This window comes from Aethina tumida, chromosome 1 (assembly GCF_024364675.1).
Source record: "Aethina tumida isolate Nest 87 chromosome 1, icAetTumi1.1, whole genome shotgun sequence".
NCBI lineage: Eukaryota > Metazoa > Arthropoda > Insecta > Coleoptera > Nitidulidae > Aethina > Aethina tumida.
This window is the reverse complement of record NC_065435.1, coordinates 46004424-46026935: the sequence shown is the minus strand read 5'-3', so window position 1 is coordinate 46026935 and position 22512 is coordinate 46004424. Positions and strand designations below refer to the sequence as shown.

Here is a 22512-nt window from a genome sequence, read left to right as displayed (position 1 = left end):
TATTAATAAATTGCAGTCATAGCTGAATTACTGAATTAAAGGTATTGGTGCCCTCTAATAGGTTTGTCACCATTTAGGCTTATATATACTAGGTATAGGTGATAAAGGTAAAAATAAATATTTTCAAATAAAGTCTAATGGCTTATTTGATATTATATTAAAACATAAAAATATAAAACAATAAATGAGGTAATATGTATATATACCGATTTATTTTTAACACTAACATAATATTACATGATATCACATGTTACTTGCACACCATTAAGTGTTGTACGTAATTTTATTATTGACGTTGCGTCGATGTAGGACGAAAGTACAAGTATTCTTCTTATTTATTACCTGAGGCCGAAATATCCTCCCGAAATTGGTACTTAAGAACATTATCGTTGTTTAAAATTTTCCTGATAATTTTTTAATTTCTGAGAATATTTTAGCCCCTTACAGATTGATTCAAGAATTTTTTTTATTGCAACTTTATCAAAATATTCTTTTTAAAATTCTGTGCATATATTTTCTTTTAGAATAGAAACACAGCTTTTTATTTTTGTAAAACTGTATAATATTGATTGCCATTTTTATTAATAAATTCTTCTATTTTTTATATGGTGAATAAAATTGCAATTTTAACAACTTATAAAATTGTTCGTACCACAACAGTATTTTATTTCAATAATTTACTTTTTAATATAACAGTTTCACTTGTGCCCTTACATTATTATTTGTTACATAAACTGTTTTGATAAAAAAATAAAAACGTCAAAAAGTTCTTATGCTTACAGGTATTAGAGCCTTTTAAGAACATGTATTCAGATCTGCTTTTTGTTATTTAATTTTGAGTAATACTTAATATTGGAATATCCTATAAAGTTTAAAATAAATTAGCTTAAATTAAGTTTGTACATGTAGGAACTTAAAATTTATAAGATAAACAAAGTCACAAAAGGATATCTGAATACAATAATTGAGCAAAATTCCCAGTTACACACAGTGGCATCTAAAAACTGCCCAAACATAATTAAGCAGTTTTTAAGTGCGTTTCGTGTGTACGCCGGGGTCTGCAACAATAATATAAAATTTTCGTATTGAAATAATTTGTCATGGCAAGAAACAGTACAAAGTCCCTTTCACAATAAACATCAAATTGTGAATGTGACTTAAAATTTGCTAACTACAATTACTTAATATGGTTTGTACACCTACAAATGTATCATTATCTGGTCACTTCGGAAGAAATTTGGAGGGGACGGTTTAAACAATTATTTTTTTTTCTTTAATTCTATTTGCGTATTTTTGACAATTGTTTTAATACTGGCTGAAATTTCTCCAAAAGTGAACGACAATTTTCAGACTAGATTTTTACTCCCAATTTATATTTTTTTCTGTGAGATGAATTGAATCCATTAGGTTTGGTAACATAAAAATAGTTTATTGTATGTTGATTATTCAGTATATTTTCAAAACCTGTAGTCGTGGCTCGTTCTTGTTTAAGTCCTATATAAATATTACATAAGACTTGAACAAAAATTAAGTTATTTATAAAATAAACGTCGGTAATCTAATATACTGTAACCAAATTGATGTAAATATTAGTTTGCCAGAATGTACAAAAGAACTGGGAGTTAATTTGTTTTAGTGTATAACCACATTGCCAAATATTCATTATTAAATTCACACATTTTTAAAATATATGCAATATAACATATATATATTTATATGAAATATTTACAAATATAGACCTAATTAGAATAATTTTTCCTCTTATATACAATTTATATTACACAGTTATGTACACAGGAATGCCCAAAAAATTTTGGGTCTATAACACCAAAAAATAATATCAATAAACGGTCATTCATTTCCGATGATAATTTTAAAATAACACTTCCATAAAAAACGTAAAAAGCATATCACCCATGGAAGCCACATTTTAAATTTACCACTAGAATTTTTGACTGCAAATTAAATTTGTTGAGCTTTCATAGCATAGAGTTGCGAAAATAACTAATAGGCTACTTAAAACGGAAGAGTAAAATGTATAAAAATACCTAGTATTTACAATTAGTAACCGATATTCTCAGTTTTTTCAGTCTATTATGTTTGTCAATTCAGAAAATTAACTTTATGGTATAGACTCACAACTAGACTAGGTTAATCCCCCTTTATTTGGTTGAAATGTTTATTTTGAATTAAAAAAATATACGTAATAAATTATAATAAGAGTTAAATTTAAATGTTTTGCGGTTAAGTTTTGGGGTAGCTATTGTTGTCCAGTCGCAAGTCCACATCCACGGTAAAAAAATCGATAAACTAGAACCTAATAGAACGCGACATTTGAATGCTTCTTAATGTACGTACAGTTTCATTTAAGTCTATGCTATGAATTTGAGCCATAGAGATCATAGTGTTGCGTTAAGTCACCCGCAATCTAAGTACCTCAGTCCAACTCGCTTGTTTAGGTAAAAACTTATATTTAAATAGAAATATATAAAAAAAATAGTCAACAATTTTTATGTAGCTGCACAATTCCTGTACTGCACTATACTGTCTTTTTATCTAAATATCCCGCATTAGTGGGATATTAAAATCACCGAAGTGCAAAACTGAATCATGTTTTCTGATCTAAAGGTGGACCAAACGCTTATTTATTTTATAAATGTTTAACGCTGTTATAGTCTAAGAGGTATTTGCATTTTGGAAGAGTTACCATGCGAGTTAAGTGTGTACCACGGTAATTTTCGTCTACTTGAGCAGTCTAGGGGGAGTCGCCGTTTTTAGACTACAGAAACGTGATTCAATTTTGCGACCGGGCGACGTTGATCACAACCTGAGTAAAAAACAGTTACGCGTTGCAGAGCGCAGGCCCCGTTTATTGCTACGTCCCGACAAGTACATGCATGAAACCGTCCCACTCGTTGTCATTACGCGATGAGGAAGCCGATTGTTCTTTCCACTCGTCACTGACACTAGTCAAACCGAGTTCCGCGTACAGTTCATTATTGTTTAGGGACTCTAAGTCTGTTTGTGAGGTCAAACTCAGCACCGAACCCCAATTGATGGGCCGCGAGATCTCGTCGTCGCCCAGACCGGAGTCCGTGTCGGGGGCGGTCGAAGGAAACGGAGTGGCACGACCCGACGAACAGGTCATGTCCCTGAGACTTTGCTCGTAACTGGGCTCGACCACGGGGTTCACCCTGCTTGGCGGCGCCATCTCCGGCATCGACGGAAAAGTGGGCTCCGGGGGTTCGCTTTCCATCTCCCTCTCTAATCTAGAAATTAAAAAATATATGATATGATGTGATGTGTCCCTCAGGGTGTGTGTGTGTCAAATAGTAATAGTGAAAATTTTGTGACACTTACCTTCTAAGCGTATTACAAATGAGCACGGACCGCCTAAGCGATGGGTCAGAGCATTGGCGGTACCTCGCCAATTTGCACATGGACAGGTTAAGTACGGCTAGCCGCCTCTGCCTGTAGCAGGGCACGTGGCACCATCGCGTCCTTCCGTCGCAACAACGCGTCCTCACCGGAGGTGAAGCACCCAATTCCAGGTACGACTTGCCGTTTTCCTCGCAACGAATCGTTTGTTGCTGGGGCGGCTGGTAGTATTGCCAATAGTCGGACGTCGGCGACTGATATCTGCAATTAACGGAAACAATTTTTAATTATACGTCAGTTTCATCCGGAAGACTTGCACACGCAAATCGTACCAACTCATTACCTATTAGTGTAAGGCTGTGAGGTAAACCTGGCCGGTTCAGGTACGCCGACGCACCGCTCCTCGTCGGACAGCTCGTCTTCGAACTCGTCGTCGTCGAACTCTTCGTCGGCCGTCAGCAGGGTGGCCGCGAGCGACGTAGACGCCGGCACGGGCGTAATGGGTGCGGAGGGCGCTCTCCACGCGTCCGCCGGCACCGCCACCGCCTGTAACCTGGCTATACAATCCTCCGCCTCCCATCTTCCGTTCTTAGCCGGTGTCGGATCGCCGGGCGTCGCCGCCGTCGCCGCCGCCTCCACCAGTTTTCTCTTGCCGCCAGCTGCTACACCTGTTGTCGCCTGCAAACCCATCATGGCACAGTTCTGGAAACAAAATGAATATAAATTATTTTTTGGTCAACATAACTGAATATATTATTATTATTATTATTGAAAGTATAGGTGTAGAGTTTATCAAATCAGCTAGTTAATGATAATGTCGTAAATTGTTGTGAGTAATGATGATGCGATATTAACGTATTTATTTTCAAATTCTAGGTTCATAGCGCGCTTATATCGCCGTCGCCGTCGTGATAGTATGCAACGGGCGGTAGTTGAAAAAGACCTAACAGTAAATTTTTAGGCATTCTTAAGCCCACATCCTGGTTTTCTAATAATTAGATTTATTAGAAATCAACTAATGGGTACCGCTGCGCGTCATGGCTGTTAGTTCGGAGCATAAAAGACAAAGCGTGTAGTACCAGCGAGTCGGCCGAGTTTCACCTCTGCCGTTCGCTGAACACTCGCTCTCCTCCACGTCGGCCGTACAAAACGAACACGACGACCAGATATTATTATAGCCGGTCGAAATGACTCGGCTCTCCGGTGAACGCACATACACACAGCAGTTGTTGCGGAGCCAACGCGGTGCCGTTGGGTTTTTTTTACTTCTTTATATAAGAGAGACAACGGGGCCCGCTTTCTATTTGATTTTCAGTCCGGCCGACCATTCGGTGTTGTGTCGTTTTCGGAACAGGGACCTGTGAGAAAGCGAGGTTCCCGGGGGTTCGCCCGTAACCTGACACACACACGGCGAGAGCTTCGTGTGTTAATTGTACGGATGTAAGACCATAAAACGGTTTTACTGCGTTATTAGTGGTGGCCAGTCGTAAATCGTTAATTACTTCTCAAGTATTTATTTAATCAGATGGGGGGCTCGTTGAATCCATTAATCACGCAAAATTAAGGAACCGTACGTGCACGTTTTATGTCCTCGCGGGCTTTTAAATTTGGCGGATGCACCGCCCGCTAATGGGGGGTCGTAAACAGTTCCTAATTATTCGGACCGGCGGCCGCCGTTCGGTCCGCATCTTGGGACGTTATTGAAAACAAAGGGCGCCGCGGACCGTCGCCGACGGTTTATAAATAGAAACCACCTAGTGCGGCTCTGCGTCCGCCGTGTGCGTTGTCGCTCGGCGTACGTACTTGTTTCGGACCGAGGGAACGGACGCGGTAACCTTGAGAGCCGCGTAGTTTCTCATGCGGCCCGAACGAAGTGATCGGCCTTCGAGATGGCCGGCCCCAAGTGCCCGAGCCGCTCGACGGGGCCGGCTGGCCTGGCTTTGCCGCTGCCGCCGTTCCACGAACGCCCCGTCGTCGTGCCCGACGCAATCTGCGCCATTTCCGTTCTTGCCCGTGTGTGTGTGTGTTTGGTCGACGTTACGACGGGTCTCGTCGTTGGATCTTTTACGAAATTTAGCAATCGACGTTGGCACTGAAACGTTGTCGCAATCAATTTTCGTCGAAAGAAGTTAGGAACGGGTGTTCTGTTCGTCGTCCGGACGACGGGCGCATAGAACGACCGACCTCGGTATATTGGCTTCTATATCTCTCTAACAGGATTTCACATGACGTCAATTTCGACGAACATCAGATTGCCGTACCCGTGCATCAGCATACACACAACCGCATCAAATACACGAAGAGATTTCATAAAAAAAAACATTCTGATCGGACGCTTTTGCCGTTTTGCGATTGTGCAAAACGGCTGCCAGTATTTGTCAAATGGACAAAGGACACGGGTATTTTGAGTTTCACGAGCCGTACAGACCGACGGCAATTAGCCGATATCGAAATTCTGATCGTTGCACGTCGGTTTTTCGAAAACAATGGCGTTGTAAAATGAACGCTCCGTGGTACAAGGTGACCAAAATATTGCCACACCACCCCGTTATTGTCTAAGTGCGAGCTGTGTCTGCCATAGGCTCTTGACACACTTTTTGCTTGGAAATCCAATTCGATAATGAATACTGTGTACCAATGCGGGCCCGACAGACGTGTCTGTTAGCGGCAGGCTCTTTTTAAATAATCATTGCCCGCGTTATGGGTCCACACAACTCATCATCGGCACATTTATTGTATCTACAACAAGTGGCCGAAGCGCCGTAATTAACGCAGTTCGAAAAATTTCTTCTCCACTCCACTCCACTCATTACGGGCCCCAATTGACATTCTTGCTTACATCACGCATCGCAGTGGTCGGCGTCCAGAAAAATTCTATATCATTTCGGTTATCCAACGTCAGAAATCTTAAAGTCCGATGAGGTTTGCGTAACGAATTGTGCAACAGTAATTTTCGGGGTTAATTACGTTTATGCGGTGCGGCGGTCGAAATAAATAAATATACATATATACATGAGGAATCGTGATTTTCCTGATGAAATTACCCGGCCGTTCCGTTTACCGACGTGTTTGGATAATGATATCTGATAAAGGCTTTAGGGGGGAATCGGCACAAACGCGGTTTTACAATCCGCATTACGAAATTATCGAAAATTGGATGTCTTCGATGATGAATGAACGCGACTCTTCGCAAATTTATCGCCACGTCCTTTTCATTACATTCCGACATAATTACGTGCGCAAATAAAATTTACCTGATGAACAATGATTCATTAAATGATCAAGTATCTTAATTAATGCCATAATTATAATAATAAAGCCGACGTTTGTTCCGTTACATTACGCATATCCATTTAATCGATTTCGTAATTGAATGGTGCGATGAAAATTTTCGAAAATTGCACCAGCGTCCCCGCCAAAAATCGCCCGTTTCGTGTGTCGTGTGCAGAGAGAGGAATTGTATGCAACCGCTGGAAATTCCCCATTGCTAAAGAAACTCGTATACGGTGCACACAACGTTGGATCGTGGTTTCGATGTTGGCGACTATAGTGCGCATGATCGGGACCGAGAAACAAGAGCTTGTTGTTCGAACCAGAGCGGGCTATGTTTAACCCTCCGTTTTGTGCCGAGCACACACACCAACCAATCCAGGGGCCCTCAAACAAAAAGGGTACCGACGTCGGTTGTGCACACAAAACCGAATATTATGTCAATAATAAGGTTTTCATATAATGTCAATAACAAAATTCGCTACAGAAAATCTGAGTTATCAATAATTTAATGACAAACTTTACGTGACTGATGGATTTAATTACTGTTTTTTTATTAAGATTTATTTGAAGCGGCAACAAGAAATATTTTAATTTGCTATGAGGGTACATCAAAATATATATTAATAAAGACACAATTCGTCACCCATCAAAGTTTATAATTTTTGTCACGACTTGATGTTAAACTTTTGATAATTGATAGAATTTAATTATTTATTCTTAATAAAAATGTATATGTAGCAGCAACATGAATTATTATGCGATTACAAATATACTTAGTTTGTGTCATTTGATGTGTTATGTTCTAAGGTCACAAGAAAATATATCATAATGCTCACAAACCGAATATTATGTCAATTTTAATGCTACAACTGAGCTGCCAATAATTTAAGTTCAAAATTTTTATGTTAATTTTATAGTTTTATAAATTAATTAAATTAACATGTGTATATATCTGGTAAATTTAATTATTATTTTTTAATATATAAGACGTGTATGTAGTAGCAACAAAAATTATCATCATGACGTCTACATAAAATTGTGATTACAATAAATACACTCATGTTTGTATTATATGAGTTGTTGAGTTGTAAGGTCACAAGAAAATATATCTTAATGAAGATAAATGCTCACAAACTGAATATTGTGTCAATAATAATGTTAATATCAAATTATTACAAAAAACAGAGCTATCAATATTTTAAGTTCATAATTTTTATCACTAATTTAATGTTAATTTTTTTAATAATTGATAGAATTAGCATATAATATACGTACATATCTGGTAAATTGAATTATTAATATTAATTAAGAAATTTATGTAGCAGCAACAAGAATTATCATCATCACGTTTACATAAGATTGTGATTATAAGTACACTCATGTTTGTGTCATATAAATGTTGTGTTGTAAGGTCACAAAAAAATATATCATAATGCAGATACACGTTCACAAACTGAATATTATGCTCATATTATTTTTTTTTGTAGTATTAATGTTAACCGGCTACAAAAAAGTGAGCTATCAATAATTCATTATCAAAAGTTCAAAATTTTTATCATAATTTAATGTGAAATATTTGATAATTGATAAAATTAACATGCATATACATATAAGTATGGTGTACTACATTTAATTATTAGTTTTTAATTGAGATGCAATTGTAGCAGCAACAAAAAATATTATCATGGCTTTTAGATGAATATAATAAATAAAATTCAATCATATTTGTGTCTTATGGAGTTTTGTATTACAAAAAGCAAGAAAATTTTCTTAATGAAGATCCTCACAAATCAAATATTATATCAAAAATTTATTATTAGTGTCAATATAATTGCGTTTATAAAAAACAATCTATCAATAATTTAAATTGATAATTGTCCTCACTTTTTAATAAGAAACTTTTGATTATTGGTGAAATTAATGTATATATATATATATATATATATATATATATATATATATATATATATATATATATATATATAATATTATAATTATTGGCTTTTAATAAAGGTGTAGTTGTAGTAAAAACGAGAAATATTGTCATGACGTCTATATAAGATTGCGATTATATTTGTCATATGAGTGTTATACTTAAGGGTACAAGAAAATGTATCTTAATGAAAATAAATTGTTTCCAAACCGAATATTATGTCAATAATAAGGTTTTCTTGTAGCATCGACATCAACCGACTACAAAAAACCGGATCTATCAACAATTTAAGTTTAAATGGGAAAGTTGTGATTATTGGTGAGTTTTGTTAATAATTGGCTTTCAATAAGATATAGTTGTAGCAACACCAAGAAATATTATCGTGACGTTTACATAAGACTATGATTATAAATACAGTCATGTTTGTGTCATACGAGTGTCATGCCGTAAGGGTACAAGAAAATACATCTTAATGAAGATAAATTACTAACAAATTAATCGTAAATGGTAAAAACCATCACACGATAAGAATAATCGAAGCCACTTGGCAAATATTTCGGTGTGTGCGAACGCGTACCCGACGGTCCCGTTTCCCTTGGCTAAATTTTGAGGGTCGCTGGCGCGTTCGTAAGCCGAGTTTGTGTCGGTTGGGCGCTCCAGCAGAGCGGAGCCGCGCTCGCATGGCGTACCTTGCCAGCGAGAGCGCCCCGTTTTCCTGGAAGGGCTTGCTAGAGAGGGCGCCCGCTGCCTTTGTCTCCCTCTCGCCGTACGGCGAAACAGGCTGGCGGGCTGGCAGGCTGGCAGGCTGGCAGGCAGGCAGGCAGGCAGGCAGGCGACCGCGTGGCCCCTTCGCTAGGGCTTCTAGGGCCCCGCCGCCGTTCTCGCATTACTAATCCCGCTCCGTTCGCTCTCTCTACGCTCTCCCCCTCGCCCTCGCGCCCACCCTTCGCCGCCCGTACTTCTCCGATGCCCTGTTACTTTTTATACTCTCTATCTTGCGCGCTCTCTGCCTCTGCCTTCGTTCTCGCGTTAATGGAAAATTGTATTTTAACTTTGAATCATCGTCGTCGCAGGCAGGCTCTTTCTCTCCGCGTAGCGCATTGGAGGGGAGATAGGATAACACTCCGCTGAATCATGGGGGCCTTTTTAAATTAATATCGTTCCTTATGTTAATTATTATTGCTCGCATCTGATGTGACGGGAATCCGTGCCGGTGGAGTCCCGGTGTATTTCTGCCAAATAAACGTCCCTTCTTCTACGTTTCAAAGACGAATTGATTTCAATGCGTTAATGAAAAATATGTCCGATGGTTAATAACGAAAATAAATATTGTCACGTACAAAATGAGGACTGGAATTAATGAGCATTTCCTTCAAAAATATATAATTTTAAGCAACCGACTTGAACAAAGTCAAAATTCTTTCAAGTTGTAGATAAAAACGGGCAAATTAGTTGTTTATTTCGAAAGTGCCCGTTTATCGGGTTCGGATGGAATTAGAAAGTTTATCACTGAACATACAGAATTGATAGCTGAATATAGACGTTTACAGAATTTAATATCGTTCAAGGAAAATAACTAGTTGAAATTAAATTTTAAACAGTCGGCTACTAACACAATTTTTCAAAAAACAAAAAAAAAAAACGAATTTGATGAAATTCATGTGTTATTTTAAAAACATAAATGCAATAATAACAGTTTTTCTATAATTGTTTAATCTATCGCAAACAATATAGCCCGCTTAATCATTCCCAATAACCCAATAAAATTACAGCGAAATAACCATTTAACAGGGCTTTTAATGTGGGTTTTATCATAATTACGGCTGTCACGCCTTTTGACAAACTAACAGGTACATTCAACACATTGGTAAATAAATCTGCACCTGACATTCGAAGTCCTTTTTACGCCGAAACGCACCATTATTATACCACTGAGATGTATGGTTTCCCCGAGTGCAATTAAAAATGGTAATTGGAGCCGGTATCATAACACTTTACACCCTGACCTACTGACTTCGGCCATTATCATTACCGAATAACTAAAATTGGTTAGTTAATAAATTATATCTGTCACATCTGGTTTATCATCTTTTGATTATTCGGATATTCGGATTAAGTAATTATTTTAATGGGGATTTAATGGCTAGTATTTTGATCACTGATACTTCAAATTTATGTCGGCACTGCCAAATTTATTGCGGAAACGTAATTTATATTTAAAAAAACGAATATTGTAACACACATCGTAGATTTATTCAAAAAACCCATCGTAGATTTATTCAAAAACCCATTAATAACATTTATATAAGGGATTTTCGAAAATAATTTGCAATTTAAAATAATTCCTTTTAGTGCCCAAACGCCCAGGTTCGATTCAACAAAGGAATTAACCTGTTGTAACGGTGGGGTTTCAGGTGATAGGAAACGGCCGGTCCGAATCCAAAATTGAATTTGGGAAAAAAATTTCGTCCCTAAACTGCCTCGTACAGCGGTGGGTCTCGGTGAATTTTACCTGGGTTCTAAAATTAAAAAGGGCCCCGCATGTCGGAGCAAAGGCAGGCATGGAACTATTATAAATAACTATTTTTGTTGGGGCGACCAGGTAGTCGGAACGGTACGGGTCGCAACGCTTTGGGATCCATGCTAAAACCCGACAGGGCGTTTATTTTTAAAGGACGGGTACGGTCTGTCGGACTGGTTGCATTTTTCAGATTCACCCTACAGATGATGCACAGGATGTTTCGAAACGGGCAGACAGACCGCCGGCCTAATAGGGGCGCATTGTGGTCTGGGCAACTTTTTTTTTTTTCAAACGGGAACCTTTTACAGTTACTGTACTTAGGTGGATTTACATAATTTTGACAAAAATCTAATATTCATTCTAACGCTGATTCAACGAACATAAATAAATTTGAAAAATTACCTAAATAAGAAGCCTGGGAAGAAGACGGGGTAACTGACCTGGAATAGTAAAAATGTTTCAAATTAAACTCAAACGTCTTAACCGTCACAAATGGGCATTAAAAAACATGGTTTGGAACAAAACATCAGAACGAACCCAACTTATTCTCGATCTGATATTTGATACAAGAACTTTGTAATTTTAAAATTAGAATTTCATCAATACCCCGCTCGCACTGTACCTACGGAAGTTTACATAAATACCAGGCAACTCTTGTTGTCTTTTCCCAACAACTCAAACAGAAGGGCTATTTTCCAACGGCAAAAACTCCCTCGCCAAGGACTGGAGAGAACGTCGGCGGAGCAAAGAACATTTTTTACGGTGCCTTTCGTTCTCCCCCACGTTTCTCGCCCTATCCTTATGCGCTTCTTCGTCCATTCGACCCTGTGATATTCGGAAAATGACAAATGCTATCGCAGGAGTAGATTTATGCAGCCCGTGCGACCGAACCAACCCCGCTTGAGAAGAATTGCAATTCGTATCACTGTATTACTTGACTTATGCCTGTTTTTTGTGTACGTATTTTGGGGAATCGCTTTGGAAATTAATACAAGATTATAAGTTGGTTTCAGTTGAAGGATTTATTAGAATTTTATGTTCATTGATTTGGCTGTTTAAAAATAGAAAAATCCTATTGGATGTGTTTGTCAACAGTATTAAAGTAAATAGTGAAAATGTCGATGGCATTAGTTCGAATTAGATACGGAACGAGTACAATTAATGTTAAAATAGAATTAATATGTCGAAAATACATATCGTCATCAGATTAGTTTATAACAAAGTTCTGGGGCGAAGGCAAGCCCGGACCGGCGAAATTACCCCAAAACCCGAACCAGCCAGAAACAAAAATATGACTCAACAAAGTTTAAAATTTTCCCTTGTACAACTCAAAGCCGTATTCCCCATTAATTTCCTTCTATATAGAGGGGGAACGAAAGTTCAAAACGGTCCAAAAATATATATTCCCTCACACTCTGTAATCTAACAAAAACCCTCGCCACGTCTAAAAACCCTTCCATAAAAACCTCCCTTCGTTGTCAGCGTGCAGAACATTTCAAATTAAAACGGAGTGAGCCGGGAGCATTTTGTTTTTGCTGGCGTCCGCGGCGCGCTACGATCCGAAGGGGGCGGCGTGGGCGAGTAACGGGCGTCGCGCCGCCAATCGCCGCGACGCCATCCCCACCATCTGCGTCCCGGTTCGCGCGGCGCCGTGGCGTTTTACTTTTATGCCCGCTCGTATTTTTCACGACCATTTCAATTTTCTTCTTTCGCCCGTGCATTGTTTTCGGCTATGTTCGAAACGATGCGACGGCCACACGGCTACCGGCCCCGTCACCCCCACGACCAAAATTCGTCGAAAATTCCCAAAAATTTTCCCGGCCCCGTCGGCACGATTTTCGGGCGGCGAAACGGGGAAAGAAAGGCGCAAGGTCCCGCCCTCTCTCGATAGAAATATCCGATATCAATGCTGCCACGCATCCCCACTCTAGCGGCGTGAAACAAAAAAAACACGTGGTCGGACCTAATACAATTATCTGTTATTTTGTTTGGTTATTATTCCGGGGGAAAATTCACGTGCGGATACATCCTGCCCGTCCGTTCCGTACTCCCGCGTACGTACGGCGGGCCCCATAAAAAAATTTATATATATGTATATATAATGCGACCTCAAAATCCGTGAAGAATGCATTTCGAAACTCCGATTGGTTTTTTGTTAAAAGCAAGGCCCGCAGTTTCTCTTCGAATAACAGTTCTTTATGTTGCGTAGCCGAGAGATCGAAGACGGCCAAGGGGACCGGGACGTCGTACCGAGTAACGGACGTCGTCGTCGGACGTCCACGCTCCACGTGTGGAGCATACAAACGGAGCCAGTGAAGTTTTCGACGTCCCCGTCCTCCAATCTGGCTCCTCCGTCGACCAATTCCCAGTTTTTTTTTTCGTGCTGTTATGTGATTGCGATTGCTACGTCAGTCGTATTTACGCCACCGACGGAGAAAAGTTCAACGAGTTGGCCTTCTTTTATGTGAAACGAACGCGGATCCGCGAGCCTCGGCTCCGGTCGTCGGGCCTCGCTGCCTTCTCGCTCCATTGCTTTGCTGGCGAGGAGAATTTGTCTTATCGCGACTATGGGGCCCAGGCAAGGGGATATACGTAGAGGCGAGGTTCGCTCGGCCGACCGATCCGACGCCAGGCCAACACGAACCTTACGTACGAATGTTGCGCATAAATGTGTGCTTTAAAACAAATACAATTCCAACTTTCTTAACTGACGGAACGCGGCGAGGAATGTTTTCCAACCACTTGTTTACTCGTACCGATGGAATAGGCGCGATTTTTAATTTTTCCCAGACGACCGAAATCGATGTGAGGACACCGCGACAATTATCTGATTATCGATTATCCGGTCCCCCCACGAAATTTATGGTGGGATGTTTCTCTTCTCGTTATAACTACAATTATATAACGAATTAAAGCAATAACTGTTTGGCACTTTCGTTCTCGTATCAATTAAGAGCAGTGTCGTTCCTAAATAGCTTAATGAAAGCAACAAGTCTGTTAAACAAGTATGGTTCGTCATAACCTAAAATAGACAAGAATTAAATAAACTCAGTCCGACAAGCTGGAACGAGGCTGATGTGACCGTTTGGCTGTCGGCTGGACTGCCTATCGCGGTCAACATTAAATTGGACTTAAGTCAATTCGAACCACGTGTTTACGTTTTTGATATTGCCGCGTCGTCAACAGGCGATTTTGTTTGTGTATTTTCGAACCAAGGCTGGCAGATAACGCTCGTGTGAATGTTTGTCACTATTTAAGTTTCATCCAGATTCCATGATATACGGCGTCGATATGTGTGTTTTGCCAATGTCTCCGCCTCACCAATCACACTCTTAGGTTATCAAGTACCAAGAAGCAACAAACTACAAGATTGCATTAGTCAGTAAATGTGCCCTGACTGACAGTTTATTAATCGTCGCCATTACCGGCGTGCATCTTGAAGCTGATGGTGATGCTGGAAGTGGAACACGAAAGAAAACTGATTAACGACTCGAACCGCAACGGTGGCGAAACGTCCGGGCCCCTGAATTTACTATTACCTAACAGGTGTCGACGGCACAAACCCGTGTTTACCCTATGTGCACTCACACCACGCACAATTACTCGGCTAGGGCTTGCATAAATCTCGGACCGTGCCCGGAGAGTACGGCGCTTAGCTGCAGGTGACAGCCTTTTCATTCATCCATTCATACACGACAACAACCTGTCGCCCTTTTCACCACGCCGGTGCACTTGTGTAACAACATTAACCCACTTTTAATCGGTCCTGGAGGTTATGGCCGAATCGCACACCCCATTGTTCATTTACATTGTCGTGCGGTGCCGGCGTCTTCCTTAAGCGCCGGTACCTGTTCGCCGACTTCGGATTCTTTATTATCGACTACCGGTTTTCTGCAAGTGCCTTAAATCATTCAATGATGAAACCTTACACTCTTGTTTTCAACCGTAATCTGATTTCTTATGTCTCTTGCTCATAAATCGACAGTTAAAAGTGAAATGCTTTCTTTCCCTTTCCCACCTCGCATCCTTGAAAAACGATAATGGCCCGACGACGTAAATAAACGCGACTCCGTTACATAAACGACGAATTGTTGAAGAAAAGGATTAGCAGACGTTAATATCGGCCATAAATTATTCTATGACATAACATCGCATAAACAGATTCGCCGGGGAATGCCGGAACGACAAACAAACCGAACGCCGCCGTCTCGGAAGTCGTGCCTGTTAAACTATGATAACTAGATCATGTGTGGAGCCGATGAAAAACGCATAAAACAACGAATCGTGTGTCTCATCAATCATTCCAATTGGCTGGCTCCTCACTCGCAGGCATCGTCACCGCCACTGACCTATCCCACTATCCGCAGGAATCCTGGTGCCGTGAATGGGCACGGAGTCAGGTATGTCACACTTCCGATCGGAAAACCGGGGGCCCCGATTATCGTCAGTCACTCCCCCACCGGCATGGCGCTTTCGCGGACGTTTTTATTGCACTCTTTATCGTGCTCTCCTCACGTATTTAGTGTGTGTGTGAGTGTGCGTTACATGCATACATCTCGTCGTTTTTATGTCCGCCGTGATCCGCGATCAAGACGAGACTGGTTGACAACAGACACGCTTCCGATTGCAGTTGTCACGTCTTGTGATGTTCGGGTCACCGCGATGCCAGAGGTGACGGACGCGGAAATGAGCTCCGTAAATGCCGCAGACACATCACTTTCGGACGCGCTTTAATCGAATTTCAATGTCCACGGTGGTATCGTTTTACGCGACCGGATAATGGACGTGTCACACTTTTATCGGCATCGCTGGCTGTTACGTGCACTTATTTATAATATATTAATTAATTGCGACCTTTCGGATTCAGACGGTGTTGTAATGTCAATGTCTAGGATATCTACTATTTGATATCATTGAAATTGTGTTCACGCCGAAGTAACGTTACGTTATAAAGATGAATCAAGTTAAATTGTTCGAGACATAAGGACCGAAAGAACAATGCCGAACGATACATGTGAAATTCACATGTTAAATACAATACAACGACTCCACTGTGGTTATTATAACAACCTTTATACTTACTCGATGACTTTCATAATTAATTTTTTATTTATCCGTAGCTCAGGACGAAAGCAATGAAATGAAAAAGGCGCACTTTGGTGGAAAAAAGAGATAAGTCTTAAGTAGATTGGTGGGAGACTTCCCCTTCGTTCTTGCGATGGGATAAGTCAAAAGCAATTTCGTCTCCAATATTAATCGCCAGACTTGTACCAAACGATAGCCAACCCGAGAAGAGGACAACGAAATAAAGAAAAATATATTTTGGTGCAAAAAAAAGATGTCGCAAATAAATTGGTGGGAGACTTCCTCTTCATTCTTGAGTTAAAACTACTTTCATGTCCAATATACATCGACTTGGGCCACTCTTGTACCATGGGAGGAAAACAACGAAACCATGAGATGTCATAAGTAAATTGGTGAGACACTTCTCTTTCGTTCTTGCAAAGACGAGTTATGGGTTAAGTCAAAAGTAAATAATATCTTCGATATTAATCGCCTGACTTTTGCACCAAACGATGTCCAATCCGAGAGGAAGGTAATGAAGTAAAAAAAAGCACATGTTGGTGCAAAAAAGGCTAAGACATAATTCGACTTACCCCCTTCATTCGTTCTTGCAAAGACGACATATGGGATATGTCAGAAGTAGTTTCAACTCCAATATTAATCCCCCGACTTGTGCCACTGTTGCACCAAACGACAACCAATTTGCATTATATTAAAACCGCACACACAACTCATGATAAAACGACGATAACGCCAGTTACACGATGAAGAAAAAACAGGTTGTCGTCGACCGATTTTTCGCCGTGTAAATATTGAAAAGGCCTCGCAGGTTGTATGGTAATACTGAATGGAAGAATGTGAGACTGGCGGGTAAACAAACCGCGGGGAAGCCCTAAATGCATCCGTAGTAAGAAGGCAAACACGGACCCGTGCCGCGGCTCATGAATGAGAGTCTGTGGTCAGTGAAGCTCCTGCATTACCGATTCCTTTATCTGTCCCCCGTCCTGCGGCCCGCCGCGCCTCACTTGTGTATGCGAAATCAAATTCCTGTGCAGCCGTCGCTCGCCCTTTCGTGTTCGCCTCTCTCGTAATGGAAAGTGAAGTTGAATTCGTAAGTTTCATTCATGCCGACACAAACGGGGCGACGTCTTATGTACGTACGTGCATCTAGTATTCATGCTCCCCCGCGCCCCGCGACCGTTTCTCGTCGGCTACGGCGCCCACCCCCCCTGAGAGAGATTCATATGCCACGATTCATGTCTATTTGGGTCAGGGACCCTCGATAAAACTTCTTCTCCCGGCTTCCTTGCATATCTCACGTGGCTGCCGTCTCGTACAGTGGCTCCACTCGAAACATCATCCGAATACGTAGGTGACGAGCTCATTCTTTGGGGGGGCCTCGCATTGTTTGTTATTGTCTTTCGAGATTAAATGTTATTGTTATTGTAGATTGTCGCGCGCACATTTTATTCGCTATAGAATTTCCACTACATACTTCACGAGTGAATCATTTAAAACGACTTCCGTTATCGCTCCATTATTGCCGCGACGCATCCTGAGGCAACAGTCATTGGTATACGCGTACGGGAACGGTTGACGCCGTCTCCAGATTTACACGCGAGACCGATCACTGTGCCACAATCCGACGACAGCGTGCAGACACATATTCCCGCAAGTCTGGCGCGACAGACGTCGGCCCTCTCACCTTTTCCTTAATGCCATGCAGGAATTCCACGTCGGCATCCCCCTTGCTGTGTGCCCGTTTTATTTTGCGCCCGAAACAGATTTATGCCTCGTCGCTGACCTGCCCCAAAGGTCAATAATTCGAGATCGAGAGTGATTCCCTCTCGGCGGTGCCGCGGCGGCATCGGCCCGAGAAATCAATGTCACGCGGTGCCCGTTCGCATTTTAATTTGATTGATTGTACTGCTCCGGTTTCCCCGTCGACGCTTGAACCGCTTTTATCGCTCGTCGATAATTAAAGCCGACGGCGTCTTGTTTATGTTTTGAAAGCCGGGGACACCGGCGTTACGATCCGTCTACCCGGACCGGGGGATTCCTTCATTGTCTCTTCACGGTTTAACGATGTCCGCTCTTTCTTTCTGTCTTTCTTTCCGTTTATTTCTTTTCTTCACGTTTTTTTTTTTTTTGTATCATGTTATCGCCACACTAATGATTAAATCACTCGGCGGCCGTGAGTCACGTTGCTGCTCCTCAGGAGTAGCCGGTCGCACGTAAGGACTGAACGTACAATCGTGTGTCTCGGCGTCAGTTTGTTTGTTTGGTTGTTAATATCTCGGATGAATGTGCACACGGGTCGAATTGTTTAAGCAAAATAATGTTTTAATGTTGTCGTAGCCCTGTGGTGCGGGAATTCTGACACGTTAAGAAATTGATTGTGGCCCCGGCGATCAATAACTCAACAATATGCAGAAAATTTTATACCACCACGGCCGTAAAACTGGCAGTCGCTCTAAATACCATAAAGCAAATTTATTTGTTAGTAAAGTATCAACGCCTGTTAAAAAAAAATCCATAGTGTAGAATTTTAAATGTAAATGATTTATACACAATGCACAAACACACAAACGTGGAAACGTTGTAGAACTGCTGTTTCCAAAAAATATATTCTAACAGCAAAATTCTAAGAGGCAAGTGTTACATTTAATACATTCACTAAAGCAATAAACATGATCCGGCAAGAAGGGGGGATGGCGCCCAACAATAAAGTAATATGTGCACTGCCTGTTGCGGTTGCGATAATAAAACAGAGAAGTTGAATGAATGAAAACAAGCAAGACAAGTTTATCCGATAGATCTATATGTGAACGACAACGTAACTGATATTGAAAGCGCGATCGACTAAATAAACCTATTAAAAATGTAAATATAAACAACAATGAATCTTGAAAGTTTATCTGGCATATTTACATAAAAATACTATTACTATGTTATAATTAATCGTATGTATCCAGTAACTGACCTACGCCAACGTAATGATTGTTGTTCCGCGCCTGATATGACATCTTAATAGTTTGCGATTACATTTTTATATTTATGTTCATTCATAAAAATCATTTAACACGCGTTCGCTCGAGTGACGTCACACATTCATTATTTATATTTATAAAATCTGGACTATAAATCATCGATGTGATGTCATGTAGTAGTATTTATGTAGATCTAATTCGTATAATTGGTATTTTGTTTACCTTTTCATTAATACATCAATATCGCAACAGCCAATACATAATTCATATTATAGTGAATATTACATTGTTAATAAAATTCATCCATTCAAAAAACCATTCACGTACTACATTGCCGATGGATTTGTTTTATAGTTGTAAGCTGATTGTAACGATATTGGCAGTAATAAATAATAGCAAAATTAAATTCGTTGAAAATAAAAGCTAACTAGTATTGTCGATTAATTTTATTCAACTCTTAATTTTCAATAAAACTGTCGTTTTTCCGCCTGTGGTTATATCGATATTGTTTTAACTTTTACTTTTATCACCTCAAAAATTGATAGCAAAAACATTACAACAATTAATTTCGCGTTAAAATTGACACAGATTAACTCCTTACTAGTGAAATCTTCACTGGCATTTGAATACAGTTTAGAAATGCTCTATTTTTAGTGGATATATTAACAGTTTAGGTCTCTGGAGCTATTTTAAAATAGCCGTCAGCGTTATTCCGTGCGCTTGGTATAATTGGACTCTGCAATTTTAAACAAATTACTAAGGTCATTTGGTACGAATCTCTCGAAAAAAATTAAAGTCCAGACGAATCTCCGTTAAGCGTTCCGTTTTTGGAAAATTTAAATTAAAGGCTCTAGATGAACGCATGTCAATCTCTTGTGTACTATAGGCCGTTACGCCCACCGGTTGCTATGGTTACTTACACCAACGCGCTATGTTATTAGAGAAGTTGTACACAATCAATATATAAAACCCTTCTCCAAGAATTTCGTTTCACTTGAAACTAATTAGAATTTCGGAAATATTTCGGCCCCAGTGGGACATCCAATCTGACACGTTCGGGCGGGAAATCGAATTGGATATTGGAACTGGCGAAAACAAATACGAATAATAAAAAAAAAAACCTGTGCGTCGAAGGATAGTTAGTGGGTTATAGTTATACGTTGTCGAGGCGGCGAGCGAGAGAACGGGATTTCGGTTGGTTAGAAAGCAGGACATGTCAGACTGTCGACTCGGTTTTATAATGCCTGTGTGCTTCCGCTATTTTTCATGTTCTGATTGAGCGAAAAAAAAACCCAGCCCGGGCCCAATCAGTCCGGGACAATTTCTGGCGAAGTGCGACCAATAAACATTTCACATAACCTCAACGACCACTTAATGAGCCGATAATTACGACTTATTAAGCGGGGTAATAAAGCACAAAGAACAAAGGTGGGGTGGTGGGGATTTTTCGGCGGTTTTCCCTAAACAGGTTCACCGGAAAATAATTGCCAAGCTTTCCCTGCCTTTTGATACGAAATAATAATAATAATAATAAAGTAAAAAAACAATCGAGCGTCGTAAACAGCACCGTCTAGATTGTGGCGCCGACCCCTTCCACTTTTCTGTCTTCGAAGTACAAGAGTAATGTACAGTCGGCCAGGCGAGCGGTGCGGATGGCGCGCGCACCGCCTCAACGCCGCGTCCGCACCAACAAACGACTGGCCGACTGTACATAAAACGATTTCAATGCACACTGTGATCCCGCTCGCTTCAAAACAAAACACATGCGAAGATAGTGTATGTAACTAGATCGAGTTTGACAGTTGTCACGTGGAAGCGAAATTTTCGAAGTTTTCACTGAAAACTCGTCGGACACCAATTGGAAATGTGACGGTCGTGTGCGGCCGACACTGGCCAACTGGTTTCGACGTGAATTCCAAGTGCCGCGGCCGTTCTGTGCCGCCGAAAAATCCAAAAATCCGACCGCAACGCGCTGACAATCGCACCGTCGCGGGGGCGGCCGCCCCGCACACAACTCGCCCGCGTTTTTCCCCCAACGAAAAATTATCATTTTTTTTTTTTTTTTTAAAAAACGACAAAAATCGCAAAAACCGACATGGTAAACTCACCTGAGATTCAAACCACATTTTTAATTGGGGCTCGAAGGTGACATTGTTGCTGTTAGCAACATTTCATTTAGGAAACGAACTCACACCACCACAGAAACCAACGTAGGATCAACGTACATACATCGACAGCGCTGCGTATACTGGCGAAACAAACGAAATGCCAAGACCGGTTAGTCGAGTTCGGGCGCGGTCGTGCCGGTCCGTCGACGGTCGGCCCACCTGCATAACATGCCTACTTCGAAAGGTTAGGTTAGAACGAGATATTCTGAGTTGGTAAAATGGTATAACGACGATTCATGAACGTAGAGCGTGGAAACACTTTCAAAACTTTGAATTTCTCGCTCGATTTGCCGGCACGCGGGACCTGCGAATGGATTTTCGTTTTTTCCAAATTGTCCCGGATATTTTTGCGATCATGGTGGTGCGTCTTGCACGATCGCCGGGGGTTGTTTTCGGGGGGATATTTTTAAAAATGCGATTACGTGATCGTTCGTAGACGAACGCGCGCTATGTTGAAGGTTTCACCGGAGCGATAACGGGTTAGAGATGGTTGGCTGTTGGCTTTTTTCAATGCGAAGAGCTCCACCGTCCTAATGAACACCGTAAATTATTTTATTAATTCTCGATCGATTTATAACCATTCTTGGGGTCAGGTAATTCTTGGGTCTGTTCAACCATTGTTTACAATGGGGTTGATCTCGGTGTAACAAGTCAATAAATAGGTATAATTCACCCACCTACTTATTTATAACGTCAATCTTAACCAACTTTATTAACATATAAAATTTAAGAAATAAATTCATCATTAGGAGGAGGATCAAGTTTCCACAAAAAATCTTAGCTGATCTCCTCCAACTTTGAAGGCTCCAGGACTTTAACATAATAAGTGACGGTCCTGGCCAAAATTAAATACTTTTTTGGTACGCTGAACTAATGCACCCCGTATACAAAAATAACAAGCTGCAACCAATCAAAAACTGATAAAAAATCAGGTATCGACTGTAATTGCAGGCAATAGATTTAAATAAATCTCCTTAATATCACGGGTAAGTACAGTTAATGTGTGCGATAATGCCTTTGTTATTAAATCATGCGTACGCAAAATATTTCATCTGTCCAGGCGGTTTTAATACATTTACAGTTGTCCGATATTCGGATTTAATGAATCTCCCCCAATATGACTGTTAATTAATTAGAATACGAAACGGTCTCGCACCATTTTAAATTAGTTTTTCAAAAAAAGTC

At 40.6% G+C, this 22512-nt stretch overlaps 1 protein-coding gene across 2 annotated transcripts; it reads right to left on the bottom strand.

The window, feature by feature from the left end:
* Window positions 1-128: 128 nt before the first annotated feature.
* On the bottom strand, window positions 129-21407 carry LOC109599140 (uncharacterized). 2 transcript variants are annotated; one of them, XM_020015107.2, is made up of 5 exons: window positions 21268-21407; window positions 11508-11545; window positions 3722-4080; window positions 3361-3639; window positions 129-3269 (listed from the first exon to the last, which is right to left on the bottom strand). In XM_020015107.2, exons 3-5 carry the CDS (start codon window positions 4069-4071, stop codon window positions 2876-2878), a joined length of 1023 nt encoding a protein of 340 aa, XP_019870666.1. In that variant the 5' UTR covers window positions 4072-4080; window positions 11508-11545; window positions 21268-21407; the 3' UTR covers window positions 129-2875. The 2 variants fall into 2 exon arrangements, with proteins under 2 accessions (XP_019870666.1, XP_019870650.1); XM_020015091.2 differs by lacking the exon at window positions 11508-11545.
* Window positions 21408-22512: the final 1105 nt, after the last annotated feature.